This window comes from Trematosphaeria pertusa (assembly GCF_010094035.1).
Source record: "Trematosphaeria pertusa strain CBS 122368 unplaced genomic scaffold BU26scaffold_3, whole genome shotgun sequence".
NCBI classification, from domain to species: Eukaryota; Fungi; Ascomycota; class Dothideomycetes; order Pleosporales; family Trematosphaeriaceae; genus Trematosphaeria; species Trematosphaeria pertusa.
Window position 1 is genome coordinate 1529371 of NW_022987214.1, and position 27669 is coordinate 1557039.

The following is a 27669-nucleotide window of genomic DNA, read 5'->3' on the forward strand; positions in this document are numbered from 1 at the left end:
TCATCGTAGAATGGCATCGGACGCAATTTTGAGGTCTACTTCAGCCCCAACGGGAGTCGGATGAAGCTCAGAGACAACCTGCCGAACTTAGTGAGCGGTAAGGGAAGATATTACCTTGGTATTCGCTGCAAATACCAACGCTATTCGGAGAAGCCCTAATCTGATTGGAAGCGATCCAGACGCAACGGCGATAGTGGACGGAAAGGAGGGTAGATAATGCAGGACTGGAAAACAGGACGAAAGAACAGAAGAATATAAATGTAAGTTAAATTGCCAACCTGAATCGTGCTCTGATTCCAGCAGAGCTTTCCTATATTCTTTTGTCCATTCTATCGCGACAAGGCGGTCCCTTGTACCAGTATTCTTCCTCAGCCTATAGCATCCAAAGTTTCCCTCGGTTGATTGATACCCCGACGACACATCATGCAGCAGCCACAACAGACGCCGCAAACCCCGCGAGTTGCGTATCGCTACGCCAACTTTTACAATGAATGCGCGGACTACCCGGAGTTGCCTAAATTCCGTCGCTTGGGAGCACAATGGGCAAAAAAGCTCTACGATGATGTGGAGGAGTTGTTGAAGGAACAAGAAGAGCTTAACGATGCTCTAGCGACGTTCCGGAGAGCCGAAGGCCGTGACGTCTTAACGCTTCTGGAGTGCCCTAGAATCCTGGTGAAAGACCATGAGTCGTTGTACAAGCAATGGACGAATTATGAGCAAAGGCTCAGGGCTTACTGTGAGTGACTCGTGCTGTGCCCACTGCTTTCCATACCTAATTTCGACCAGCCCAAGACTTGTGCCTATCGCACCAGTTACTTAAGCTACCGGACCATTCTCCGTACTTCAGTAAGCGTTTGAAGGGATTTCCAAATCTGTTTCCCAATGGCGACTTCGGGCCGACGAATGAGAAGGGTGCCGCCGCTGCATACCAGAATCTCGCAGCCCGAGACTTCGTTGCCTGGTCAGGCGTTGAGAGCGTGAGAATGGAGAGCGCGGACATGCTCTCAACCTTCTACATCAACCACAGCGATTGGATCGAGAAACACGTCCTGCGACGTCTCCGCGATTTGCGCAACTGCTATCGGCCGTCACCGCACGGCACCCAGGTTACCCGCGTTCGGCTTTCGACCATTGTCAGAACGATAGATATGTCGACATGTATCTTCGTTCCTCTCTTGCTGACGGCTACGATGTTCGCTCTTGTTTCCGTGCGTCCTCTCAAGGTTCGCATCGCGTTGGTCGGCGTGTTCGGTCTGGCATTTTCCTTCTCCTCGAAATTGATCTCTGGACGTATTTCCCGTGGCGAAATCTTTGCTTACACCGCGGCGTTCTTTGCAGTGGCCTCGGTATTCGTGTCCACAACTGATGATGATGTCGCGAAGACTGCGTAGGGCTGGGTGGGGGCTCATTAAGAGTCGTGGAGGATACCGAGGGCGCGTGGAAATATCTTCGCGAACCAGCTGGACGGATGGCCCTAACCCTTTCTGGTCATCATCAAATATTTCAGGCCTCAGGCAGCAACAGATTGCGTAGCGGACCGCTGCGCTCCCTGTCAACCAAGTAAGCATCTTTGGGAGGAACTTTGCAAGACATGGTGTCGGCATTGTTTCCCCCAACCCCCCTTTAAGGTTCATGGCTGACAGCTGGCAGCAGCTTCCCCGTCTCTGTGCAAGTCGAAAGGTGGCAACTGAGCCTGCGGGGAGCATGGGGCGGCGTTAGAGACCTGTCAATTTTGCATTGTGCGCTTGGGGGCTCGGATGAAGCGTCACTGGATCATCTCCTTGGCTTCGAAACTCCCCCCTGTTCACCGAGCCCCGACCCTCTCAACATACCTAGGTAGTACGATTCTCGCACTTGGACATGGGAAAAGAGGCGCCTTCACCGGTCGGTGCTAAGCGCATTGAGCGCTGCATTTACCTCATTAGGAGGAGGAGCCTCAGCACCGCGGCTGCATAACCCAGCGGCTCTCACGATCCTGCCATCGCGACGACAACTCACTTCTTCCACACTTCCGGGCTCCTGCGTCGAGCGGGAGACCCTGCGAGTGGGTCTACTCGCGCCTCATTATGCATTGTTTCGGCTTGGAGCTGACTCAAGGCGCGATAGGGTGCAAACTACGACCACTACGACGGCCCGCAGCGGCGTCACTAACCACCTTTTGCTAGGGCAGTCGATAGAGGAGGGTGCCTTGGACACCGCCTTCCTCTCTATAAGATTATGGCTTCACAGTCCTTGAAACCGGCGCAACAGTCTGCTCCACCTTGATCTCCCTAGTGCGAAGTTCATCGCCAGAAAGGTCCAAGTTCCTGGCAAAATGGGCTCCGTGGCTTCCCAACCTGTCCACCTGCATGAGACTGTGATCCCGACTTATGACCCGCCACCCCTTCGTAAGACACAACCACTATCTCTAAACCTGCCCTCTAATCTTTCACAGCACCCATCAAAAACCCAAAGGTCGCCCGAGACCCCGACGGCTCCAACAATGCCTAGTCTCTGTCGAGTGGCATCAGCCGTGCCTCATTTTATCAACGCTTGCAAAATTAGGTATGTCCGAAGCATTTTGAGCAGTTTAACCTCTTAGTGGACTAACTGATGAAAGATACAGAGACTCAATCTCCCGAATGCAATGTTCGTTGCCGTCTTCATCACTTCCCTGGCGCATAATTCCGGCTTTGGTCCCGCAGAACTCTTCTACCAATTCTATCCATGCATTAGTTCATAGTACTGTAGAGTGCATTTAAAATAAAAGTTACTGGCTTTGATTGGGTTGCTCATTTGTTCTTGCGTCTTCCGCACTTGCATTCCGATGTCAGTTATTGCCCTAAGGTCGCTATCAACCTCCACCTAGTGTCGCGTCTGCCTGCTCAAACACGCAACACCTTCTAGTCCCAGCACAATCAAGTTCTCATAGCACTCAGTCATTTTGTGTTCATTATGGCCTTGAAATTCGTATATTCGTTTAGAAATTACTTGGTGAAGGCGACATATGGATTCCCGGCAATGCCATTCATCCGGATAGCTATTGCTGGCCTATCCTAGGCCTCCGACCGCCCCACCGACGCGGCGTCAATGCGATGAACAGTTTATCTAGAGTGTATTCCGTTGCCCTCGGGTCGCTCAGAACTCAGTGTTCATCATCCCCTCCTTACTTCTTGACGATGCCACCGCGCACCTGCATAAGGGGACGGGCGAGCAGGCAGTCATCAATACCAGCAGCCCCGAGCCATATTTCCGCCGGCGAGTACTCTACAGAGAGATTCACAGATGCACCCTTCCATAGTCCGCAGTCGTTGGCCCATAAAGGCACGCCACCGGTCTCTGCACCGCAATGCCAGCGAACACCTGGCGAACCAGCTTCTGGGCATTGGCATGCAGAACGTCCAAATAAGCTTTCGAGCAAGCTCAGATCCACATTCGCCGGTATTCACCCACATAGGCTGATCCTAGTGTATCCAGGAAAGCCGGTCCGAAAGTCGGGTCTACCGAGGAAGGCAAGCCGGGGCGGAGGAAGGCGCGCGCGTCCTGCGCTCGTTAGAGGCGTCGTATGGTGGGCAAGCTGGTTGCGAATTAAGCGCGCGAGTGGACTGTCAGGGGACTGAGGAGACGATGGTCGGGCGAGGTACTAGGACTAGAAGGAGTTTCGGGGCAGCGGCCTATTTGAGGTGAGCACTCCACGACATTGAGAGAGGATCTTGATGCTAACCTGCGATGGTTACAGAGTAACCTTGAGCGGCTGGACGCGCTCGACTTTTCGGCAAACGCGTTGCTTCGCCCATTCCAAGAGCATAGCCGTGTCGAATCAGATTGGCGTGCATTGAGAAGAAACCATTGAGGTTGGTAGGATTGCCCGGACAGAAGGCATTTAGAACTTTACATAGGTAAGTGCAAGGAGTTCGTCTTTGCGCGACGCGGTAGAGAAGGGCGTCGCGATCACAACGAGGTCCCGACGAAATCTTCTAGACGGGCATCCCATCGGCCAAGATCTCATCTCCCCTCAAAACAACCTTGGAATGATTTACGGCGCGTCCCATCGCGGCCCGGTCATCTGGTTCAGGGGCGCAGAAACACGACCCAGCTTGACACGCGCGCGCGGTCCGAGCAGAGGCCACACTCACCGGTCCTAGCACGCCAAAGCTTAGCCTTATCCTCCTGCATACTTTCCGGCGCTGCTCGTCAATTCTGGTGCACAAGAGGTAAGCCTGGCAGCATAACGCGCACGGCCTGCGTTAGCAAGATTCAAAATTCAGCCACCATAAGGAAAATTCGAAGTCCAAGATTCATAATGCTCCTCGCGGCACGGAATGGCATGCTTGATTTTAGGTGTTATCGCCCGGGATCAGGGGCGTTGTTGGGCGGCGCGCTGGCTCAGTTCCACGCCCTGCGCCCCAACGTCGCCCTTCCCCCCGACCAATGAACGTCTTCATATGACAAGCCATTAATTCGAATTTTTGAGGCTGTATCGAGTCCGGCACTTCGGAGTGGTTCCGATTCGGCTGATTGATATCAACCCGACACGGTCAACAACAACTCGGCAAGCCGACCAACCTCTACCAGAGCGGAGTAGGGGCACCGACGTGAGCCGCCGATCTCGTTCTGAAGCTGGGCGGAGTTCATAATAAAGGTCCTGTGTTTGAACGGCCGCAAGGATTTGTGGTTTCTTGCCTGTGCCCAAGGAGGCACAGCCGCGTACCACGACGACGACGAGAATGCGCTGACGCGACACCTAGTCACAAAAAAGCGAATTTAGATGCGTCTAAAATTCGTATTTGCGGCGATTCTCTGCGTAATTAAGGCACTTTTGCGTTACATTGCAGCTACAATGCCGGGGTTTGCAGCCTACGCTCCTGCGATGCTCTATATCTCGTCCAGATCCGGCATGACAAGGCAACTAGGACAGCAGTCATCTCGCTCCCTTCGGAAGCTTCAGGCCCTGGAGTCAGTTTTTTGCTAGCTCATGAGCACCAAGTCGCACGAGCATGGATACGTCGATGGGACAGTGGGCTGTCTTTCCCTTCCGGGCCATTACCGCTGGGTTATCGGTGAGGAGAGGGATGCTATGACTGGTTCGACAGCCTTCCGCAAAAGCGAAGTCAAGGTCTGCGCGGGTTGCGTTCAATAGTGCAGGCTAAGACGGAACATGTCCCAGGACACGCCTCCCCACGGAGTGTGTGACACCTGCTAGCGGCGCCTGCACCGGTGAGCAGCGGGAGGCTTCCGACGACTAGTCAAAGCGAAAGCTCGCCTTGACTAGGGTTTGCGTGGTAGCTCGGCTTATGAAGGTTATACTCCTCAAGGTTTCATGGCGTGAGACCAACGTCATCCTACAGAGCAGTATCTGCAGACGGTGCGAGCGAAGGGGCGGCCGCCGGCCTGTCGCTGGGTCTCCAGCATCGTGTTCTGTGACGGAGCTTCCTGCGTACCCTTCGCGCTCCCGACGTGTCGTGAGATGCTTCGGGTGTTGATGGGTCGGAGGCCCTTCTGCGACGTGACAAGCCCTCGCCATGCAGCGCATCTGCGGTCGATAAGCCGTTTCTTTGCGGAAGGCAACCGGATGGGTTACGGGACAGCCCCTGCATCCTTCTCTTTTCATCTTTCGCCAACCACAGAACTTATAGCCAAAACGAAAAAGCGTAAACAAAAGCCGTTGGATCCTTCGAGAGCGGCAATTCGGCGTGAAGCTGCGTGTTCCGTCGCATAGATACGCGCGTGGCTCGTGACAAACTGAAGGACGACAACATTGGCGTCATTGGTGGATGGTGCCGGGCGCGGTGTTGCCCTCCCAGCTTTCCAGCCACTGCGGAATCTGCCAGATTCCAAAATTTGAACTCTTCGTTCATCAAGATTATCTCTTCATTTCTTTAGCCTTTCGTTCCCATATCGCGTCGCGGATTCCGTTCCTCTCCTGGGCACTTGGGAGCTCGATCGTTGTATTATGAGTATGGTCTCCGGTCATTTCTTCGCGCGTCGGCCTTGATACCCCGAGTGCAGACTGAGAAGCTGATGCAGTCAAGTTCAAGAAAGCAGATTCCATCCTCACCCTTTTATCGCCCATGGCACTTGCGCGGCGCAGCCATAACCGCCAACGCGATCCGCGATGGTCGTCACCCTCCTTCCTCGCATCTATCGCCGACTCGCCCATGACTAACGCCTGGTCCTATCTCGGCCTCCAATCACCCCACGAAGCAATCCTACATCCCGCGCGCTGCCCATTACTTCCCCGCGACCGGCATTCGGTGTCGTCTGTCTCAGGATAGGAGTCGGGAAACGACTGCCTCTTCCGACACGGCCTTTGGTCTCCTCTACCATAGGAGTATATGCTTTCACGAAGCAAGCCGGGTGGTGTGCGGTCTGGAACCGGCTAGGTGGAAATACTCCGGAGGGTTCACGCCTTAGCCGCTGTGGCACGCTTGCAGCGCATGCTGCATAAGGTCCAACAGCGGTTCGTGCGACAAGAAGAGCGGAAGATACAGCCATACCAGGACAAGGGAGCGGGCATGATGGAAACCAAGCCGATGGTGTATGTGCCGCTGCCGACATTGGTTCAGTGATTTGCTCTTTGGGCTGCGCCGCCACGAGGCGTGGGAAGCTTTAAGTGGACAGCTTTCTGTGACGGTATTGGTGGGATCCGATACAGCTCGGCGGCATTGAGGAATGTTTAGAAATATTAGATGAGGGAAGAACACAGTGAGGCAAATAAGCTGTCATGGGCGATGCAGCAGCTTTCAGCAAATACAGCAGTGTATGTGTCGTGGGAAGGTGACAATCTGGCCCACGGGGTTCACTATTTGCACTCCAGATCAACACACATAAAGGGCCGGCAGTGGAGGTCTCCCCAAGCCAGCTGGTAGATTTCCGCCTCGAAAACAATGAAGTGTCGCTTGCGCACGCACCGTAATGTTCTGCTTAAGGTTACCTCCGTGAAAGCATGCCATACACTATGTCCGTCCCAAGGTCACACTCCCTCCCATAGATGTTCTAGGCTACCTTTGTCTCGCCGAACTACGCGTCTAACGGTGATCTAACACGATACTTCGATAAGGCGACGGATCGACATCTGGCTGGCGATGCCTCAAAGCTGGCTCTCCTAAAATAGACCGCGATTAGCTTGGGTGAACTAGTTTGGCTAACCACTAGTGATGGTAGCAGGAATTTACGCAATCAACGCTAGATTTCTCGAAGGATAGGCATATCCAAGGCTATGCAGCGTGTTTGGAGGCGTCCTTAAAAGGAGTTCGTAAATAAGAAACTATGTAGAGGAGATGTTCGGCCGCAAGGTAAGTAAGGTGGCTGGGATGCCCAAAGCAAGGCGCGAAGGGAGAAGTGTCGGAGTTGCCAAATTCCGGTACAAAATACAACAATCTTCTCCGTACTATTAATTCTGGCTTCGCATTACACCCTAGCATCTCTAGTCTAAGAATATAAAAGCTTTACAGTTTAGAGCTAGAGTAAATATGCAGCCCCCTTGCGTAATTAAGTAGATAGCTAGACCTAAAGCATATAACTAGAATACTTTCGCAACTACAGTTAAAGCTGAGAATAAGCACTTGCTACCGCTGCAAGCGATTAGTACTTATACTAATACATGTACTTATTACAGAACTGAACAGTATAAGATCAGGCGGAGGGGGCTAGAGAGCTAAAGAGAGAGCTAAAAGAGGTAAAATCCTTTCTAAAAAAGTGTAGTCACCTCTTTTTCTAAGCACTTTTATATAGGAGACCTTACTACTTATATTTCTTACTAGAATCTGGGTGTTTAGGTGTAAAAAAGAGCGTAGTTATACGAGTCTTAAACACTTCTTAATATATATGCTAATCCTAATTAGATGCTTATCCTTAACTTTGACTATGAATCTTAGTGAGCAGGTGCGAGAAGCTGCAAGTGTTATGCAGGGGGAGTGGAGGGTGTTGAGAGATGATTATCACTCGCACCTCGTCGCGCAATTTGGCAAGCTGTTGATGTAAGCGTCGTTATGGTGGTGAGGCTGCGCGCAGGTTGAGCGTCGTGCCGGGCTGGGCGCGCAGTGTGCGTGGCCACCGCGAAGATGGCTGGAGATCCCGACTTCGGTCGATTTCTAGCTTGCTTAGCGCCTCGGAGCTCTCCTTTATTTCCCCCAGCCTCTTAATGAAGCTGATAAGAACATGGTCGCTCTCGCGGTGTCTTAGGTACCGGCACTGGGAGGACTGGGCGTGATTCTACGCGGAGAGCTCATGATACCGCGCCGAAAGCTCTGTACCGATACCTCCGGCTGCCGGCGAATGTTTCGGGCACACCGATGAGGGTCTTGGGGGGCCAGAAGGTGGTCGGTCTTCGCACGTCACACCGCTGGGCATACTGTGGGGCGTCGTGGCCTGCGCACAGGGGCTGTTGAAGGATCATGAAGCTTCATGTGGCTTGCTCGTGGGCCTCGCCGGTCAGCCTAAAGGAGAATATTCAAGAGGATCCATGCACGGCGAGAGAAGCGGTGAGAGGTTGTGTAGTGACAGCTCATGGGGAGGCCGTCTTTTCCTTTTCGATCTCTGCATGTTTGCTCCGAGCTGATGAGCTCGGCAAGGACGAATCCATGCCACCACCAGGAAGTGGGAAGCCACTAGCTTCGAGATGCATGTTGGGAAATGTAAGTCGCTCCTTTCGTTTCGTGGTTGCTGTTGCTAAAAGTGCCCAGGTGCCAGTTGAAAAACCGCACCTCGGCACGGAGTTATGTCGTGTCGAGAAAAGCACGAACTAACTCTTCTGGGCACATCTCATAGTAGGAAGGGTTTTTAAGGCATCCGCTTCAGATATTCGACAAGTTTCATGGGTCGTCGCGTGCGCAGAAACTCCGGAGTCGGATTATATTGTCTCCGAGGGAGGCACTTCACTCCGCGGTCCAGCCTTTGTAGATGCTCCTTTTCTATATGATATTGACCCCAAGTATGCCTTCTTTGTTCTGAATATCATACCCTAACGTGACGATGGCTTTCGAGGTCAGACCCTGTTCACGCCTGAACGCTGGTCGTGTTGAGGTTAAGCTCTTCGGTCCTTTCGATCTAGCTTAGAGATTGAAGAGAACGACAATATAGTAAAACTCTTTTGTTGGGATGAATAGAATGAATGGAATGATAAGAGGAAATATTCTTTGACCCATGCTGAAATTTCCAACTATGTATCAAATATTTGTGATGCTACCAGAGGAGTGCTCCCCCAACCCGTAGCTGCGCCATGGAAATGAACAGAGTGGTAAATAGAGGCGAAAGCCCCCAGGTAGAGCCTTTTAAAAACTAAGATTAATACTAGAGAAGTCAGTGATTGCGGAGGCTCCAAATGCCCCTATGGGTTTCCCTTTCACCATAGTTTCCTAGATAGGTATAGTGCCCACACCAATGGAGCATGTTGCCCGTGATAGATCCATGAGTTATGGATCTTTCTCCAAAGCGCCCCTCATCTATGCTGACTGAACAGAGAGGCCCAAGCGAAAAGGAAGCACACGGTCGTCAGCGCTTAGGTATAGTCTACTGTCGTATCGCATGGTGCGATGCATCATCGCTGCAGCTGAGTGGAAAGTCTAGTTGGATGTTACAGAAGTTGGCTTGGCTTCAAAATCGAATGGTAGCCTGCAAGTCGTGGTAAATAAGGAAAGCATTTCATCAGGCTCGAGCCGGGTCGCCTTCCTATCGCGACGTTGTTGGCCCGGTCCCAGTGGGGAACAGGTATTTTTAGGGCCCCTGGAGCTAAGCGTGAAACATCCGACCGAATCATTCGTAGAAATGGAATAGAACAGGGTTGGGTGGAGGGATGACACTTCTGCGGGAATGTCTATCTCCGACGAGGACGAAAGATCGCCAGTATATCCCAGTGCGAGAGCCACTTAGTGGGGGCAGCCGCTGCTATGATGCCAATGACCTTCACATCTCGGGTGGACGAATGACCATGGAGCGGTTATGACGGTGATATCAATCGTCCGCGTGGCAATGTCTTAGAACTACCGGCGAACGACATTCCTGCATCATGCAGCCCACCGCACAACATCTGCGAGTCGGATAAGTGGATATGCCGGTGTAGGCGCCTATGCGAATGCCGTGAGACTGTGGCTTGTGAATTCCCTTCCCAGAGCCTCGTCTTTTCTGCGCTCCGACACACCACTGACTCGTGATCACTCCTTTCGACAAAATAAAACTGTCCTGCTTCCAAACACCGCGAACCCTCATCTATACCAACTTGCACAGCTCTGGGAGGCGAAGAGAGGAGTGCTGTGTTCCAACCATTGCACGGGGACGTCAACGGGCACAATGGCGCTCCTCCTCCGTGGTCTACATCCGGTTCATGGAGTCCATTCTGCTTGTGAAGGGCTTCCTCGGCAATGCAGGCAATACTCTAGGAATGACTGGTGGAGGACTCGTCCACGATCGGCTTGCAGCCTCGCGGCCCTATCACCGAACTGCTACCTTCAGGAGCGTCCGGCTCAGATGCTCTAAATGCTTTTCTTAACCTACATGTAGTGATTCGAAGCCCTGGAGCGTCGACCTGCAAATTTGTATCGCATACGTGGACTCGGGTGCTTCTTGGGAAGTTGCGGGGTTTCTTGGAATTGGAGGGCTTGGGGTTTGTCGCTTCGTTCCCGGGGTTCAGCCTACCATCGTGGCCACTTCTCGCGCTGCACAGAAACACCAACAACGCGACGAACCGCCAGGGTGCAGCAAGGCTGACGCTTCGTAATGACTTCCCGAGCTATTATCGGCTACGGCCCGCACGGAATCAGGCAAGGTTGAACCGATGAGCCAGACGAGGAGGGTGGGCACTGGTCCTCAGCACGCCATTTTCCTAGCGAACTCCGTCAGCCCCATCATACGCGCGAAGCCGATGAGTGCTGCGTGTGGAAGAGAGCTGCGCCGCAATATGTATCCTCGGGTCTAACATAGTTCTTGGAGGGTGGTAACTGGCTGATAACCCACCGTGATCTAAATCCGCAGCATGCATTCTGGTCCGCTGCTTTGATCGCAGGCCAGGAAGCCTCATATTCGTGGGCGAGGCGAAGGAGCAGCGGCTTTTGGGAGCTTATGACAGGAGGAAAGGCTTGTTCGTAGCGGATGGAAAATTTGGCCCCAGAAACTCTTCCTCACTGCAGAGCCGCGAACGGTTGCAGTTGATACGCGCTGCTAGGAGGCCACAGCTCGCCAATGATTCGGTGCTGCGTATCTCGATCGCTTCTGCGGCAATCATGGAGCGATCAAACTGGTGGAGCTGATAGGGCTGAAAGGTAGACCTGGTGGCACCAACTCCTTTCGAACCGGTCTGCGACACTATTATAAAGACTCCACCTCTTCCTCCGACTTCTGAGCATAAGCTCAGACTCCCAACGGATCGGTTCAAACATATTCTCGCATCATTGCTCTTCTAGAATTTCCTTTTTCCGGTCCTGGGAACGATTCCTAAATAGGTTAGCCTACATCTGCGATGGCAACATCTCCGAGGTCACCTCAAACCCCTCAGACCGCAACGCAAAGCCGGCGTCCCGATCAAGGATTCAGCGAACTCTTTCAAAACATCGCTGTGTATCCAGAGCTGGGAAGATTCCGCCGATTTGCCGCAGAATGGGCCAAGCTCCTTCAGGATGATGCTGTCGCAGTGTTGACGAGGCAAAACGAAGTGTGTGAGGCGCTGAAGGGAGTGCGGGGAACCGCCGGTGGGACAACAGTGCTGGATTGCCCCCGTTGGTTCGTCGAGCACAACCATTCTGCAATATACAAAGATAAATGGGTAAAATATGAGGAAGCCCTACGGAGATATGGTAAGCCAGGCGCTATGCCACTGAAAGGGACTTATATCTGATGACTTCCAGGAGAAACATTATGCTTGAGCGAACGGATAATGAAGCTCCCAAACCAAAGTCCATCGGCGACAAAGCGAATGGAAGACCTGAATAAGGTACCATTCTTTCAAATCGGGCCCCAGGGTTGGCGCTTTGGGTTCACACAAGAGGATGCCACGGTGTACTTTGGCCCATCAGAGCGAACCGATACATGTGCTTGGAGAGGCCTCAGCACCAACGATATCCTGACGAGGAAATTTGTGGAGTGGAGTCCGTGGATCGAAAAGCGTATTCTCGAACGTTTTCGGAGGCTATGCAGACGCATCAGCCGCTCCCAACGATGGGATCGACCAGACGTTCCGTATCACCGGGTTGTTGACATTATGGATACGCTTACATGCATCTCCGCCTCGCTGCTCCTAACTGGAGCAATGTTTGCTCTCGTTTCGATCGATCCTCTGCTGGCTCGAATTGGCGCTGTTGGCGGCTTTGGGACGCTCTTCGCCCTCGCAGTAAAGATCATGGCGGGCAATCCCTCCAGAGGAGAGGTGTTTGCCGCAACGGCAGCCTTCTTTGCGGTTGCATCCGTCTTCGTTTCGAATACTGGTAACGGATGTGGGTTTCAATAGACGGGTGTTGGTGGTGACGTCTGACTGTTGAGCGGTGAGTGTTCTCCACATCGCGTGCACGGACCCAACGGGACCCGGCCGGGTTCCTTGCCCAGGCCGTCCTAGCGGAGGTTGCCTTATAGCCTCAGGCCTTCGTCGATGCTTTCCCGACTGCCAAGAGCATTCCCTTGCTGTACAGCAGCGGTGATGTTCGAGCTGGGCTCTGGGGAGACGACTGAAAGCTGCTCTGACCCGATACATTAGCTGACTGCCTCCAGACCGGCAACTGAACATATATACGCCTTATTCATTGGCGGGTCAACCCTTGAGCAAGCATCCCTGAGCACGCGTGCTTCTCAAGCTCTGTCAACCGCCATGTCCTTCTAAGGTCAATTCTAAAGATGGATGAACCGTGCGCTGCATGGTGGCATCGGACATGTCACGTTAGCCCCCACTGCTCGTCGAACAATAAGCCAGCAGGCAGCGACTATCGCCATGGCATACGCTGCCGATACTCAAACTCCCTCTCTGGACCGTGGTCCGAGTAGGCGAGAACCTTTTGCACCCCCGACGCGTTCCAACTGGATTGGATCTGGGCCTGGTCGCTCGGAAGACAGCAAAGTCCACGGGCTATTGATCCGGTCAAGAATCACACGCTAAACTTAACTTCCTGCGGCATAGGAGGGCGTGTTACCCTTGTGCATGTTTCGCGGGGCAGCTCTGCGAGCATCGTGTCATGGCGGCGATGGCGCAGTCAAAGTGAGTAGGAGCCGGGATAGAGCGCGCTCAAGCCCACTCCGCGGATATGGCGATGAATGGATACTGCATCCCCGTACGTTTCGAGTCATGAATCCCGCTGTCGCTTCTTTGGCCTTTGGTCTCGCGCGCCCCGTCTAAATCCCTACCAACTAGGCCAAAAGTAGCGGTGTCAACGCACAAAAGAAAGCCTCATGGTGGGCTTTTTTGAGATCCCACAAATGCAAAATCAAAACATACACAGCTCAGTGAGGGCGCACTCAACAGCTTGCAGGTTAGAGTATCTAGCACGTCGACGCCGTTCCTTTCGAAATTTTCTCCCATTGTGGGGTCTCACTTTCGCACGTCACCTACAAACATGCCAGAATATATCGTCTTGATCCCTACTGCGACGCTAGGGCCCATTCGTATGGAACAACCTCCTATTTCTCTCTTTCATTCTAATCATCACAGTGCGCTTTTCAGGGGAAGGGATACCCTTGAACGCCGGCAATGGCACTGGTTCATCCACGGATTGCAATGGGCTGTTCACCCAGGCAAGCTCAAGTGGAGCAGCTGCGAACACCACCAGGAACAACAACGACCCTACGGGTATTCCGATGCGGAATCTGCAGCCTATCGCGGGAGCTCCTTGGTACGTAGGCAGCGATGCGCATCCTCCTGTTGATGACATTGCTAATTGAACAAAGAACTGCGTACACGGAAGCTTCAACAGCCACCACAAAAGGCGCGGATTCTTCCGCTGCTCTGATGTCGGCATGCATCTCCTTCACCACCTCCGCAGGCCAGAACACCAAAAGCATCTGATATCGGGTCTTATTTTTCATCATCCACGCAGCCTCCTAGACCTCGCAACCTCTCCCGCGATAGCATCTTCGGCAAGTCTCACGCATCGTATCCATCTACGATAAGGCTGCATCTTGGACGTCGCATTCGAGTATTCAAAGCATCACCACGGAACGACGTGAATTAAGAGCAGCGAAGAGCTTGCAGAAGTCTCACGAATGGAATCCCCACGACTGCTGGTCTGTCGTAGGCGACACGGATGGGTTTCTTTTATCAATTTTTTTGGCGCGTCAAAAGCCCCTAGCAATATAGAACGGTCATCTTCCTTCATGCCCAACAGTGCCTTTGCATATTTTCTATCTACATATTATTAACTGACAGTGTGTAGCAGATCCAGAAGCCCAATCTGCCCATCCTAAGCCCATATATCGCGATGACGACCCGCCCCTGGATCGCGTACAACCCCGATCGCATGTGTAGACAAATCCCACACACAGCGAGCCGACAGTATCTACGCCCCCAATCCATACCAAAGCATCCGAGCCACCAGCCGTACCAAAGCTTGCAGCCGTGCTGTGTTTGTATTATCAATTCCAGCTTCGCATTGGGCCCCAGCATTTTCCGCCGAAACCTAAGGGTATAGGAGCTTCCGAAGCCTGGATCTGGAGTATATGCGCAGCCCGCCCCGGTGATTGAGTTGATAGCCGGATCTGAAGGCGTATAACTGGAATACTATCGCAAGTAAATCTCAACGGGTGATCGGGTGCGTATAGCGGACGCTATGAGCAGCCTCAACTGCACTAGCGGGTAGGTCGCAGTATGGCCCATTCCAAGTGGCAGTAGGGGAGGTCCAGATAGGTGTCTAGGAGTCTCGCGCACGCGTAGCTAAGCTTCACGCCCCGAAATCTCATCACCGCTGGCTAGCAGAATACCGAGAGCCGCCCCCAAACTCCACACATCGGCGAGGCCTGCTCTGACGATCAGAAGTGGCTGCGCTCGAGTCATGCCTCTGCCTCGCAAGCCACAAGAGGCGGAGCAATCGCCATCCTCCCTGACGTCCAAACAAGCTCTCGCCCTGCGTCTTTCGCGCATCTTGCCCAACGGTACACCCTGCAACCACGAGCCGGAGCGCATCCGAATCGGAGATGGAGAAGGTACGGCTAGGGGCTAAGCGCGCGTTGCGCAATCGAATTCGAAACCGCGTCGTCAAGTTTCTCGCGGTTGGGCTAATCGTGACTGGCTGCTCGGAATCGCCGAGAAGGAATGGCGGTAGAAGTGTCAGGGTATCTGGGAGGGCGCCTAAAAGGAAGTAAGTAGTGAATCGCGCTGTGACTCGAGTCCCGATCGATTAACGAGCAAGTATAGAGAAGGATAATTGTGAGGATGGTGTGGTCCAGGTCTCTTGATCGCGAAGTCTCTCAGTGTCGCGTTCGCGTTCGGGTTCGGGGGCGCGCTGGGTGCGCGCGCACACGCAACCATCTCCCCATCTCCATTACGGATGGAGGATACTTCGCGGTCGGCTTCGTCGTAGCGATGCAATAGGCATTCTCCTGGGATGAAAAGACTCCATTATTTCTGAAAAGAAAGTCGATGACAGAGGAGGAAGAGAGAGTGGACCGTCGCGTTGCGAGACATCACAGCAACGGTCCTCCGCCTGCTCCCTGCAGACCAGCCACGCCCGGCCCGCCCAATCAGCCAAAGCATGTCAATGAGCCAAGAGCGACGTTGCTGTCAGCTGCCGTTGGATGATGGATCAGGATGCGTCGCGCCTGGGTGGTCCGTGCCGCTTGCCATGAGACGAGAGTGCGAAGGCATGGGCTATGTTCCATGACTCGCATGCACCCTAGTCGCGTCGAACAAGCACTGATATCGACGAAGCTCAGAGAAGCAACTCTGATCACAGCGTCATCAAAACAAAATATTGATCTCCAGGTCCGTACCGTCCCAATGGATGCCAGGCTGCAGGGACACGACTCGAGCTGGAGGCCGCCCACCGTGGTTCCCTCACCGGTCGCGGAACATTATGCGGTTTCCGCCTTTTGTCTTGGATGATCCAACGCGTGCCGTGTGTCATTGGCGCGGAATAGAGATGGTTGGGGGACATATCTTGCATATCTATGTAGGCGAGTTTGAGGATTCAGCCACCACAAAGACATTTCGACCTCATAATTAGTCGTGATAAGCTTGACGCCGTGCGGTGGCATGGCTGGTACACTTCGACATCGAGATATGGAAACGACGAACTTAATCGGTGAGCGAACTTCTCTTCCTTTCCCACCACCGCATCCAATGACCGGGTTCGAATGACAAGCCATTATATTACAGAGTTGGGGTCCGCGCGCGCTAGCCCGGACACATTCTCGATGCTTTCCGACTTCGGGGATGCGTGCGGCACAGCTCAGCCCTGGCCGAGCGCCTCGATCCAGCAGCCGACCGTTTTCGCGTCCACGGCCATGGATGCGTGTTGCTCGGTGAGGCTGAAACTCGGATCTGCGAGCCGGGGGCGCTGTATAATACGGATAGGATACGCTGTTCCTTACTAAGCACCTAGGAGGGTATGCAAGCGTGCAACAACCACGAAGACACAGCGCCCCGCCGACGCGAACAGCCCTCACAGAAGAACACTTGGATGAGTGGAAACCCCCAATCATGATGGTGGCTCTGATAACGAAGAGCTTCTGCCCAAGCCTACCGTGTGTGCGTAGGGGCAGCTGCGTTTCCACGACGAAGCGCTCGATACGACTTCCAAATCCGGCGTCCTCGAGCCGACTTAACGCTTGCGGCGGGCTTTTGGCCGCTGCTAACCGTCAATTTCTTTCTATGATCGGGGAATAGGTGCCGAAGGCTGAACGACCAGTGAACTGCTTTTCCCCTTGCAGTCATCCATTCTTCCTGACCGGTGAGCGGAGAAGTCTACCAGTGGCCGGCGTGCCGGATTGGGGTGCATCGACATGGCTCCCACGACGTACACAGCAGGGCCTCTGGGCCTGGACATGGGTTTTCAATAGCGCAGAACGAGGCGGAGCGCGTCGAGCGCCCGTCTCTCCCACTGAAGGAGATGATGCAGCTGGATAGAATGCTCGAGATAGGACTACACTACGCTGGTTTTTGCGGTACCGTTTCCAGGGTCGTGGGAAGTTTTTGGCGCGAGTAAAGTCATCCAGAAGTTTCAGAAGGCGAGTTGAGCGTCATCATGTGGCTGCAAGGCCTCGGATGCCGCGACCGAAAGGGTAGGCGGTTAGCCTATCAAGAACTCTTAGCGTTGAAGTCTGTGACGAAGCAACGGGGTGTGCAACTCAAGCGGGTACATCGGATAAGAGAACACATGTTCCCGACCAAAACGATGAGGCAGTTATGGAGAGAATCATAACCAGCCTGACATCACCACGGCGATAGAGGTGAGAGAGTGAGGCTTCGAGCGGTACATTTCGCCGTTGCCTCCAAATGGCTCTTCGTCTTGTTCTCCTTTCCTAGGTTGATTTTTGGCTTCTCAGCCCGAGAGAGACACACCTTCAGCTCCCTGACGCGGAGTCTGGGGTATCAGTGCCGCTTCAAGCCTGACGATGCGCAGCATTGTTGCGCTGGTGGCTCGTGGTAGTCCCTCAATCACAACACCCGCCATTGGCGGGCTCCCTAGGCCATGGGTTGGTCCCCAGCCCCTCCGGAAAGTGCGAGAATTGAGTGCGCGTTTCGTCAGTCTTTATTCACCCAGACATTCTTTCGCCCTTCCGAATCTTCGCTCATCTCAACCCGGTTCATTCGCGTCGTCTGGTGGTGTGGACTCCTCGGAGTTGGCAATGAGTTGGCTGGGAGCTCTGCACCGGTATTTGAGGAGGTGCATATAGTCAGTCGCCGCTCTTTCTTCACAAGAGAAATAGGGACGGAAGAGTGCTAACCGTCGACATTGAGGCTGCCACAGATACCGGTTCCTTCACACGTCGACCGCTTCCTCTTCGAGGGGGATCGATGAAGTCGCGGGTCGAATCGCCGCACGTTCCCGCGTCGCATCGCCCACCTGCCCTCCACGAGCGCCCAGTCACACCTCGGCCTCCAATCACCCGTCATGCAACCCCCCATCCCCCGCGCTTTCCTCCATTGTGCCGGCCTCACCTCCGATTTGGCAACTGCCCCATACTTCCTCGTTCATATAAGGATGCGCATGCCCGCAGCCTGGTTCTTCTTGCAGGATCTGGTGCCGGCTTGATGGAAACACTCCGAATGGCGTACGCTGTAACCGCCCACGGCTGCGGCAACCTTGCATGACATATGCAACGGCGTACGTACGGCAGCCTGTTACGATTGCAGGTTGTGGGTGGTGGGAGATGCTTTGAATGGTACATACTAAGGTCACTTTCGCGCACGCGCGTTGCATATGGCGGGCGGTCTCATGGGGAGCTAAGCGACAACTCAGGTGGAGGATGGCATACTATGGTAGGGGAGTGATACGAGTGGGGAGCGGGCGTGCAGGGTGTATCTGTGCCTCGATGTTCGTGTCTTGACTCATATAGCGCTGAAAGCTCTGAGAGATTGGCTTCTGTAGAGGACTTTTTGCTCAAGTGCTGAAGAGGAGTTCTTCAAAGGCTTCGTAGCGTGCGAGAAGGAAGAACAGAGGAGCATGGATGAATGACACTCGATACCTAAGTGCCTGGCGCTAGCAGGCAATGTAATAACGGTTATCCTGGTGCCTGAGAGCGGTGTAGAGGCTATGGGAAATGTTCGGGCAAGGCGGTCTTGCGATCCACGTTGCCCAATCCACAGGCTTCTGTAGAGTAGCTTTAAGAGAATGACTATCCAATAAGTATTCAACTGTATAGCCATAGTATTTGTGAAGTCTGGTGAGTGACGCGTCCATATCAACTGACCGCTCTTTGAACGATCTACCGTCTGTGTCTTCGTCCCTGCCCGATCGCAGCAATATTGGGAGTATACAATCTTGGGTTGAGACCGCTCGCTCGCGGACCGGTGAAATAGTTTCGCTTCGGTGGCTCTGTATAGCGGGATGACTAGCATCGGGTGTCGTAATCGTGAAGGCGCTGAGGATGCTAATCGCAAGGGGCACTGTCAATGGTGTTGCCTACGGGGATGCGCGACTCAAGGTCAGCACTGTAGGAGTTCGACAAGGGAAATGTAGAGCAAGTAGGAGGATGATGCGAGCGTTCAGAGGGACGAGATGGCTGCGCGGGCGGTGGTGATGGTGGTAGCACTTCGGCTGCGCGAAAGACAGGGGCAGTGGGCATGTAGGGTGCATAACACAACGTCTGGGAAGCGGATCGGGGAATGCAGATGGTGGACTTCGGGAGAGAGTGATAACTTTTGGTGGTCCGGTATTATAAATATAGGCCTGGCAGAGGTAGCGGCGTGTTGCGGTGGGGAGAAAGGCCGAGGTTGGAATGGGGTGTCACCGAAAACGCGTCTGCTGTGCCATCGTCTTCGGTGCAATAGTGCTTCACGCGCTTGAGCCTCCACTTCCTTGGGATCGAAGAAGACTCCACTTCTTCTTGTTGGTCTTCCTGGTCTTGGACGTCTGTTTGCTCCCCCCTTTCCCCTTAGACGGGCTCTTGTCTGTGCTGCCCTCCCCTCCGCGCCGCTCTGCGGGTGGAGCACCACCAGCGGACGCCTTCTCTCGCGCTGCCATCGGCAAAATTAGTCTCGAGGAGGCCCTGGTGCTAGGATGGCGTTTCATACCCTCCTTAAAAGCCGCCTTTGTAGGGAGCTTGCCACTGCAAGCCATCGTGGGTGGACGGCGGAGGCCGATGTAGCCTTGAAGAGTGTGATGTGGATATTGCGGGCCGCAAGGAGAGGGAAAACGATTGAATATTCCAAGGCGAAACTGGTATGTACTTTCCAAAGACAGAGGTCACCAAAGTAAGGCCGGAATTCGAGGGGTAAGGCGGTTGGGAGGATCCACAATGGGCAAAACCAGCGCAAAGCCACGATGGGTCTGCCAAGTGTGAGGAAGTCCCCCCTAGCTCTCATCCACGCAGCTACATGGGCTGCGTTACCGGCTTTGCAGACGCGCGAGTCAGTACTTGCAGCGCTGTTTGCCCTACTTTTGCCCATTGGGCTTTTGGAGGATCTGGGGTCTGATGGGGACGGTGTTGGGAAGGCGAGAGTATGGCGAGTATGGCCTACGGTTGCAAGCGAACGGGAAGCCAGAAACGCTTTGAACGACTTCCAGTTCACCTTCAAACTAGAGATTGTTGTTAATAAGGGCTTGTGGTACAGTGCGGGTAGAGCGAGCCGGAGCCGCGCTGGCTGTTGGTTGGCTCGACGTGCCATATAATGCGGCTCTGCAATAGTTGACTCTAGACTGGATTGGGATCAGCCTGACTAGAGTGGGAGGCCAACTGAAGGTGCCACGTGATTAGGATAATTAGGACCTTTTAAAACCCTTGATTACCTAACTAAGGTTTGTTGACGAAGTGGCGGTGAACAAGGCGGGCTTCCCCTCAACCCAACACCAACAACCACTTTTCATGGAGAATTATTTCGCTCATTCGTGGTGCCGACAAAAATCACCATCGCCTGGAAATAACTGCTTTATATCAACATCTATCCCGAAACAAACGATTTTTCAACTTACGAGATTATGAGGAGGTACATGGGGGTCGACTCTTGTCCAAGGAACTGGACTGACGACGCGATGACCTGAGCGAAAACCGTCATGACGATTATTCGATTCTTTTGGCTCCCGATGTTATCCAGGACTCCGATGGCAGCGGCGAGCGACAGGCTGGCAAGCATGCAGACGACCATTCTTGCGATGACGGAGATCACGGTCGCGTTCACAGCTTTCTGGTCGACATCGGAGCTTCGCCGTCGCTTCCCAATCAATCTGTTTGCAAGAAGGCGGATCGGACGGCATACCAATTGTATGAATGGATCCATCAACCTGTGGATTAGCAACCATTCGATCGGATTGAGATCATCATGGTCGCGTGCCCTGAAGCGAGGAGGAACCGGGGTTCCTTCCGGGCCATAGATCGTGGTGTCTTCTCCATTGGGGCCCCTTGTGTTTCCATCGAATGCTTTCAAGTGGGCGCGAAAGTAATTCATGAAAAGTGTTGACGGGGTGGGAGTCCGCGCCAATCTGCTGGAGCAATGCATTCCACGCGCTGCAAGAGATGTTATTGGAATGTGTCATACGGTCATCATGCTGGCACGTACCATGCTTTTCGAGGAAGTCGAACAGTGGAAGCATTACCTGCGCAAGGTCGTCATGCAACTCTGTCTCCATTTCACCACGTCCACCCCCTCGGGCCTTGTCATCTAGAAATGCACTCGCTTCGCGGGCGCATCGATGGACCTCGCTTTCAAGATAAGAAAGGCACAAAGACCACTCTTCGCCGAAACTTTCATATACGCCGGCTTTGGGTTGGGATTCAATTGCTCGAAAGAGGTGTTTGTGTTCGGAGAGACTCTTGATGAGGTCTATCGCGGAAGGCCCACCAGTGCCACTGGGATTGAAGACTGGGATCTGAGTGGCCAGGTTGGCGAGTGGCAGAGCCATGGCGGAGGAATGAGGAACTCGAAACCCAGCAGGCGTGCTCAAAAGAGATGGTAAAGGATTGATCGTTTCCCGGATATTTCCTCTCAGGGTTTGCAGTGGCACGTCTCCTCGCCTTTATTTCCTGGTGTAATGCGATCTCCCTCTTTCCAAGGTTCCCCAGGGCAAAGAGTTTCAGTCAGGCTAACATCACCCACATCTTCGCGCGACCCTACCGAAGGTCGTAGTATACGTCGTCAAGCATATCCACAGCGTGAAGGAGGGTGGGAGAAGGCTCATTGCGGTCCACCGAAGGTCAACTCCGGCCAATCGTGGCACTTAGCAGTAAACGCAACGCAACACCTCACCGCCTGTGACCGTTTTGACAACCACCCCGGGCCTTCGACATATTCACACCTCTAGAGGTCTCTTCACCGGTTTCGCGCCTCGTCATTCTTGATGCGTCGTCGAGGGGGACTGTGAGTCAAAGTGCAGTTCTTTCTCGAAAGCTGATAGCGTATCGAGGCCCTCCATCTGGACGGAGTGATGCTGTGTTGGCTCTCCTGCCGCCTTACAAGGCTTTCGCTACCGCATGCGTGGGAGCCAGGGTGTCGCAATTGCCGTGTCGAACTGCAAGCTAGCGTCGAAAATCTCGAGAAGGCAAACCTGGATCCTGTGGATAGAGCGATGGAGCGGCCCGTTCGCATCACTCTAGACGCCGAAGCGGGGTCGACTTGGGTTTCTCGGATGCCTTGGTGATGAAATGATGAAAAGTGTGGAGGGAATGGCGGCGGCGAGGGCCAGGAGTTCGCTGACTGCGAAGCGACCGTTGACGGCCTAGCAGCCCCGCGGAACCAGAACAGCATGCCCTTCCTGCCACCATCTCCACCAATTCTTCATCCTTAATGAAGTGGCTCATTCCGCTGGTATCCCTGGCCCAGTGAAGGCCCCAAATAGGTCACTGAGACAGCAGCTTCGTCCCTCCTATCTTCCCTCTCAGCCAAGGACGCAGTCCACACAGCTCCAGGGACCACATGGGCATGTCGCCTACTCGACACCGGTGTCCCGACTTACGCGCCCTCACGCGTTGTCAGATGATGAGTTGCAGCCCACCGCATGCCGTGCAACGATAGCATTCTCGAGCAAACAGGGAGTAATCAGCGATCTTGGGGCGCAATGACAGCGCACTGCCTTTGCCTGCAATCCAACTGTGACGGGGGTGCCATTGCTGACACGGGAAGAGTTCTCGAATGCGTTGTCGCTCGTGCTATTGTCATAGGGATGAGGCTGAGGAGGAGCCGGGCCAGAGGTGAGTGACCTCGTCTGACCCCAAACGTCATCCCCCAACATCGCCTTTTGCACACACATTTCCCCGAGACTCTCTGCATATCCTTCTGGTGCAGTAGAGAAGAGCTCTTTTTGAGCAGAGTTCTTAGGGTGTATGGCATCGAGCACGCTGCACTAGTAGATGCGTTTCCTAAGATGCTTCTCGGTATGTGAATTCCAAATTGCCAACTCACTTCACACACCGCTCTGCAGCAAGGCATCAAAGCCTTGTCACTGCGATATTAGCGTCCATGTCTTTTTGATCGATCTGCATGTCGATGGCTCCTTGTCTTGACCGGTGGGTCAAACACTTCGCGGCGCATGTATGCATCGCCCATTTCTTGATGATCACCGTGAGTTGGTGATAGAGTCAGGAGAGTTTCTTTCTTTGAATGGCATACCATTGGCTTAGCAATTTGGCCGTTGCTGCCTCGCTTGTGGTGGCTTTCGAGAAGAGACCCAAAGGCGACTGAATCTTACGCCCTCCAAAACTGGGTCTGACCGGTTCAGATCAGCTCGCTTTGCGATCATGGGGCGTCGAGAGTCCATCGGGCGTGTAAATGCTTGAATGCGGGATGATCTGAGGCTGTATCGTATGAGCTGGCAGAAGATGACCTTCGACCTCTGGAGGTCAATAACCCGTATCGCAGGAAAGGCATGCATAGTCTCTCGACCACCTCAACATCTTCTCTGGGATGCTCCGCAACGTTATCAATATCAAAGGAAGGTTTCTGCTTGTTGCCGCCAAGAAATCAGAAGGAAGATTGTGTCTCTGGAAAGCGTTGCCTCGGACTTCGGCCTCAGCCTTCGCCCCTGAACTGTCAACGATGAGGCTGAAAATCCTCCATACCGCCAATCGCAAAGCGATAAGGTAAATGATAGACGCAGTCAAGAAAGGACTGGCTCAAAGCGCTCCTTGAAGTGGTGGGAAGACGCATATCCCTCGGTTCCACAGCGTCGTCGACTGCTGCAACTGGCCGCGTGCACACGCACGATCCGGCTTGTGCCACAAAGACGACGGAGAGAAGGCCAAACCGAGTTATGAGTCTGGGCGGGCTGCAGTCGACGGCGGTCGTCTCGGCGGAGGAGGGCACCATCACTGCCCAAAGCTGCCTCCTCGGTGCCTCGTCGAGATGGATATTGCCTAATGCGAGCCTATCACAATTGACGGTACTCATAGGATCTTGGCTTGTGAGATGTCAGTGGAGGCGTTGTGTGCTGTCTCTACCCTGTCTCAGAGCCTGCAAGCATCTCAGTCGCTTTTCCCCACCCTTACCTCCATCACGATTTCTCACCAACGCTATCGTATCTCTCCACCATCTCTCGCGCTACGTTAGACGCGTCGTATCTGCCTGCGTCTGATTCCCTTGTCCTCTCGTCGCTCGCCCTATATGCTTGCCACATCGAATCCGCTTCACCGCCGCTTTCCTGCGTTCCCTTCCGCGCCCACTCCCGGGTCCTGCACCCTCCATCTTTCTGCATAGAACCCATGCAGCCCAGTCATAAGGCCGTGGGACACTATGGACATCATGCTGATTGCTGGGTGGAGGTTCATACCACGGAATACGCGCTTCCGGAGGGACTGGGATGGATGGAACTGGAGGTCCCCCTCTGAGCATCGTCGCGCATGCGCTTCACAAGGCAGATGACCGGTGAAGATGGACTGATAATGCTATCGTCTAGGGATTCACACAACTAGTTCACTGGAACTCCTTAGCTGGCGGTGTTGCTGCGAAAGCCTTGTGGACGTACGGCTCCGAAGAGCAGACCATCAGCGATATGCAGCTGCGCATGCTTCGAGATTGCCATTGGCTTCTCCGACAACGTGTACGACCTTCATTGCAGCTCGAGGATGCTTTGTCAAGCATGGGAGACGACGAGGAATGTCGAACAATCGGTGAGAGCTTCCTGGACAGGCTGTGGAAGAAGGCTATGCCAGTATAAGAGAGCCTCCCGACCGCACCTGAACGGCTCTCAAATTTTGTAAGGCAATACCAGGAAAACTGACATCTTTTTGTGCGGATTTTCCTCGTTTCTTGACGGCTGCTGCAGACGCTCTTGCATTGGTTAGACGATGCCGCCCGAGCATTCGGATAACCAACAACAGGGGCCTAGCCGCGCAGACCTCCTACGTTGCATCATCGCCTACGCAGACTTATTCGATGACATCGACAGCAACGACCGTCCCGAGGGCGATGTCAGGCATCGCTTCTTGGGGCTCAGGGCAGCTAGAGCGCGATATGTAGAATCGCGAGTGCTGGAGCGTGGGCGCGCATGGGAGGAATTGCAAAATGAACTGAAGAGCAGCACAGCCGACTTAGACGACGGAGATTGTCTGCCACGGTTCGAAAAAGCGATGGTCGAACTTGACCAAGCTTTGCACTGGTATAGTAAGTTATCATCTCCACCCACAAGCTTCATCTTACCCTCTCAGGTCGAGTAAACGAGGAGGACTCCAAGGCGGCGAAAGCGCCTGTGGTCGACCAGTATTTCATGGACAGCGTATTCCGCTACTACATGGAACAGCCCGGAAAAGGGCTACGAGCACCGAACGGAGAGTTGCGCTCCCTCTACGGCTCGACCGGCCACTCCGTATCGCCTACCCTAATGGCCAGCCGCGGCTGCGACAGCGACTTCATTCGAGATATCATAACACAGAACCTGATGGCTCCTTTCCATCAGCGCGTCTTCGTGCCTTGCCAGACATACTACAGGAGAATTTTGGGTCGTAATGCGGCGCAGCAGTCGCAAGGCGTGAGCGGAGCAACGCTCGACATTCTGGTCAACACTGTCGAATGCTTGATTGCTGTAGGCTGCGTAGCTGGTGCCGTCATCCTTTTGTACAATCTTTCGTCGACGAAAGATCGCCTCATTGCCGCTACGTTCTTGAGCTTCGCGTTCCCATTTCCCGTGGTATTCTTTAGCCAAGAAGCGATGCAAACCTTCAGTTTGACCGCGATGTATGCCACCCTTCCCGTTGACGGCTCTCTGCTCACATTAAGCAGGATCTGGGCAGTTCTCATCGTATTTCTTACGACGGCGAATTTGAGTTCGAAGGCGGACTGAATATTACCTTGGGTTCCCAGGAGCCGGCAAGAAATGAGACCGTTTTTGGTGCTTGGTTAAATAAGAGGGTGTCTGTTTTCCTTCATTGGCCTCCGGGGATGTTTCATTGCGTCTTTCGGGTGTATGGATGACGTTGAATTAAAGTTTTGTCCTTCAGTTTCCTTGCCGTGTGGAATGCACCAGGCCAACCACACCAATTCTCTTTTCGTACCGGCACGTGACCGTCAAGCGATTCGCTAACATATCGTAGTACCACGGCGTCTCCGTAAGAGATCCCCTTTTCAACTGCTCTTAGCCCACTCTCTTCCTCTTGGGATGCTCTACCGTTCATCTGGAAATCGTGTCAGCATGAGACTGCTTTAAGAGAAGCTCCGCCGGCGAGGCGGTTGGGCGTCGGTAAAACCTTAAGCATTTGCGCACCTGGCAACAGATCTGGTACGAAAACTTTAGGACGGACCTTGATGAGTTTCCTCTTGAAGTCTTCGACTCGCGAAGGCCGGGACGGTACCTGCTCCAGATCAATTTGCTTCTGCTGCTATTAGGAGGCTGCTCGGCGAGGCTGACTAACTCGAAACCATCCAACCTCCCAATCACGGAAGGGACACGCGAACGCATCAAGCGGCAATTGTTAAAAGAGTGTGAGCCTTCAGAAAGAGCATGGTTTTCGTTGTTGCGTTGGAGGAGAATCCCCTCTGGTGAGGCCATTGGTCAATGCTCGCTTCTCCAGCATCACCCTGGTCGGACGCGACGAGAAGACGAGCCCCCCCTTCTCCCCCAGCAATATTCTCCTGCTTGGATTTTCCTCCAACAACCGGAAGGCCTCGGTACACGCGTTTTTGTATTGCTCCTACAGTCGTTCACGGCGATCGATCATCTTAAGACACGGAGCCCTTTTTTTTCTGATCAAGACACCAAAATGCCCCGCTGCAACCGCTCCAAGACGCAGCCGACGCCTAATTATCCCATTCGACCCAAGCCAGGACGTGAGTACTCCAGTTGCCGGGCTTCTGTCCCTTGTGTCCCATGCTCATAGGCCATAGAAGGATCAGGGCCGTCTCAGGGAGAACCGGCTGGGGATGGAGATCGCCCGGCTGCGCAGCTCTACGAGTACGAACTCGATACTCGCGATTCGTCTTAGTTCGCCAGCGTTTGATAACCTCGCGTGGAGGATAGAGCCGCCCCCCTCCACATCTTCCCGGGTGCTGCTACGTTGTCGGGGAGAAATAGGTGTTCCGCGATCCTCACACGAACCCCCTCGAAAACCGCCCTACGGACCGCTCGCTTTCCGCGCCTGACGAGTTAGAACGCGTGCAACTTCTTCCTCTCGCTCTTTGGAGGCGTGCTGTTGCTACACAAAAGTTTCTTGCATACCCTCATTTCGCATCGACGCGTTTCTCCGCGCGTCGTCGCTTTCGATCCCAATCGGTGGCGATGCTCCGCGATGTTCGCTCCTACGGCTATCGTCCGCCGCGTTTGATACCCACAGCCGGCTTTGGATCTACACAAAACGCATATTCAAACATTCCGGTGGGAAACAGGCTTGCGGGTGGTGCATATGGTCGGGCAGAGGGGCAGCTACCGAGGCGTCTGGAATGGTCTTGTTCCACAACACCATGACATATTTGGCGCCTCTACATTCATTAAACATGGCAGTGGTTGTATCGTGTAATGCAATGGGATCGAATTTCGCGCTCCATTCATCCTCTCTCGTGCCGCGCTGATATCCAGCTACTCGGCGGATATCCGCTACATAACCGCACCCCAGATTCATATAGGCTCTGTACACACGCTCCCACAGAACCCCACAGCTTCTCCGCCTTCCCCTCACCCCCTTCCCTAGTCGCCGTTAATCCCT

The 27669-nt window shown here is 53.8% G+C and overlaps 10 protein-coding genes across 10 annotated transcripts; 6 read left to right on the forward strand and 4 right to left on the reverse strand.

Moving 5' to 3' along the window:
• The first annotated feature begins 302 nt into the window (after positions 1 to 302).
• Positions 303 to 946, forward strand: BU26DRAFT_515670 (uncharacterized protein). The gene is made up of 3 exons (XM_033828132.1): positions 303 to 669; positions 736 to 800; positions 930 to 946. Exons 1-2 carry the CDS (start codon positions 424 to 426, stop codon positions 742 to 744), a joined length of 255 nt encoding a protein of 84 aa, XP_033688310.1. The 5' UTR covers positions 303 to 423; the 3' UTR covers positions 745 to 800; positions 930 to 946.
• Positions 947 to 2935: 1989 nt separating this feature from the next.
• On the forward strand, positions 2936 to 3966 carry BU26DRAFT_515671 (uncharacterized protein). Its single transcript, XM_033828133.1, has 2 exons — positions 2936 to 3653; positions 3704 to 3966. Exon 1 carries the CDS (start codon positions 3075 to 3077, stop codon positions 3597 to 3599), a length of 525 nt encoding a protein of 174 aa, XP_033688311.1. The 5' UTR covers positions 2936 to 3074; the 3' UTR covers positions 3600 to 3653; positions 3704 to 3966.
• Positions 3967 to 6017: 2051 nt separating this feature from the next.
• On the reverse strand, positions 6018 to 6899 carry BU26DRAFT_515675 (uncharacterized protein). Its single transcript, XM_033828134.1, has one exon. It carries the CDS (start codon positions 6472 to 6474, stop codon positions 6142 to 6144), a length of 333 nt encoding a protein of 110 aa, XP_033688312.1. The 5' UTR covers positions 6475 to 6899; the 3' UTR covers positions 6018 to 6141.
• Positions 6900 to 10942: 4043 nt separating this feature from the next.
• Positions 10943 to 12867, forward strand: BU26DRAFT_220451 (uncharacterized protein). The gene is made up of 3 exons (XM_033820746.1): positions 10943 to 11765; positions 11817 to 12449; positions 12673 to 12867. The coding sequence occupies exons 1-2, from the start codon at positions 11432 to 11434 to the stop codon at positions 12413 to 12415; spliced, it is 933 nt and encodes a 310-aa protein (XP_033688313.1). The 5' UTR covers positions 10943 to 11431; the 3' UTR covers positions 12416 to 12449; positions 12673 to 12867.
• Positions 12868 to 13281: 414 nt separating this feature from the next.
• BU26DRAFT_220425 (uncharacterized protein) lies at positions 13282 to 14179 on the forward strand. Its single transcript, XM_033820745.1, has 3 exons — positions 13282 to 13557; positions 13616 to 13788; positions 13840 to 14179. Exons 1-3 carry the CDS (start codon positions 13509 to 13511, stop codon positions 14059 to 14061), a joined length of 444 nt encoding a protein of 147 aa, XP_033688314.1. The 5' UTR covers positions 13282 to 13508; the 3' UTR covers positions 14062 to 14179.
• Positions 14180 to 14687: 508 nt separating this feature from the next.
• BU26DRAFT_220392 (uncharacterized protein) lies at positions 14688 to 15152 on the reverse strand. Its single transcript, XM_033820744.1, has one exon. The coding sequence runs from the start codon at positions 15068 to 15070 to the stop codon at positions 14822 to 14824; it is 249 nt and encodes an 82-aa protein (XP_033688315.1). The 5' UTR covers positions 15071 to 15152; the 3' UTR covers positions 14688 to 14821.
• A 2251-nt stretch (positions 15153 to 17403) lies between these two features.
• On the forward strand, positions 17404 to 18262 carry BU26DRAFT_220526 (uncharacterized protein). The gene is made up of 2 exons (XM_033820747.1): positions 17404 to 17771; positions 17856 to 18262. The coding sequence occupies exons 1-2, from the start codon at positions 17500 to 17502 to the stop codon at positions 18085 to 18087; spliced, it is 504 nt and encodes a 167-aa protein (XP_033688316.1). The 5' UTR covers positions 17404 to 17499; the 3' UTR covers positions 18088 to 18262.
• A 556-nt stretch (positions 18263 to 18818) lies between these two features.
• Positions 18819 to 19667, reverse strand: BU26DRAFT_601465 (uncharacterized protein; the record flags this gene model as incomplete). Its single annotated transcript, XM_033835263.1, has 2 exons — positions 18819 to 19564; positions 19622 to 19667. Coding segments are annotated over 2 exons (517 nt in total), but the record flags the coding sequence as incomplete, so codon positions are not given.
• Positions 19668 to 20515: 848 nt separating this feature from the next.
• BU26DRAFT_418570 (uncharacterized protein) lies at positions 20516 to 21446 on the reverse strand (the record flags this gene model as incomplete). The annotated part of the gene is made up of 2 exons (XM_033823255.1): positions 20516 to 21051; positions 21104 to 21446. The coding sequence occupies 2 exons, from the start codon at positions 21444 to 21446 to the stop codon at positions 20516 to 20518; spliced, it is 879 nt and encodes a 292-aa protein (XP_033688318.1).
• Positions 21447 to 24374: 2928 nt separating this feature from the next.
• BU26DRAFT_220630 (uncharacterized protein) lies at positions 24375 to 25978 on the forward strand. Its single transcript, XM_033820749.1, has 2 exons — positions 24375 to 25138; positions 25183 to 25978. Exons 1-2 carry the CDS (start codon positions 24823 to 24825, stop codon positions 25812 to 25814), a joined length of 948 nt encoding a protein of 315 aa, XP_033688319.1. The 5' UTR covers positions 24375 to 24822; the 3' UTR covers positions 25815 to 25978.
• Positions 25979 to 27669: the final 1691 nt, after the last annotated feature.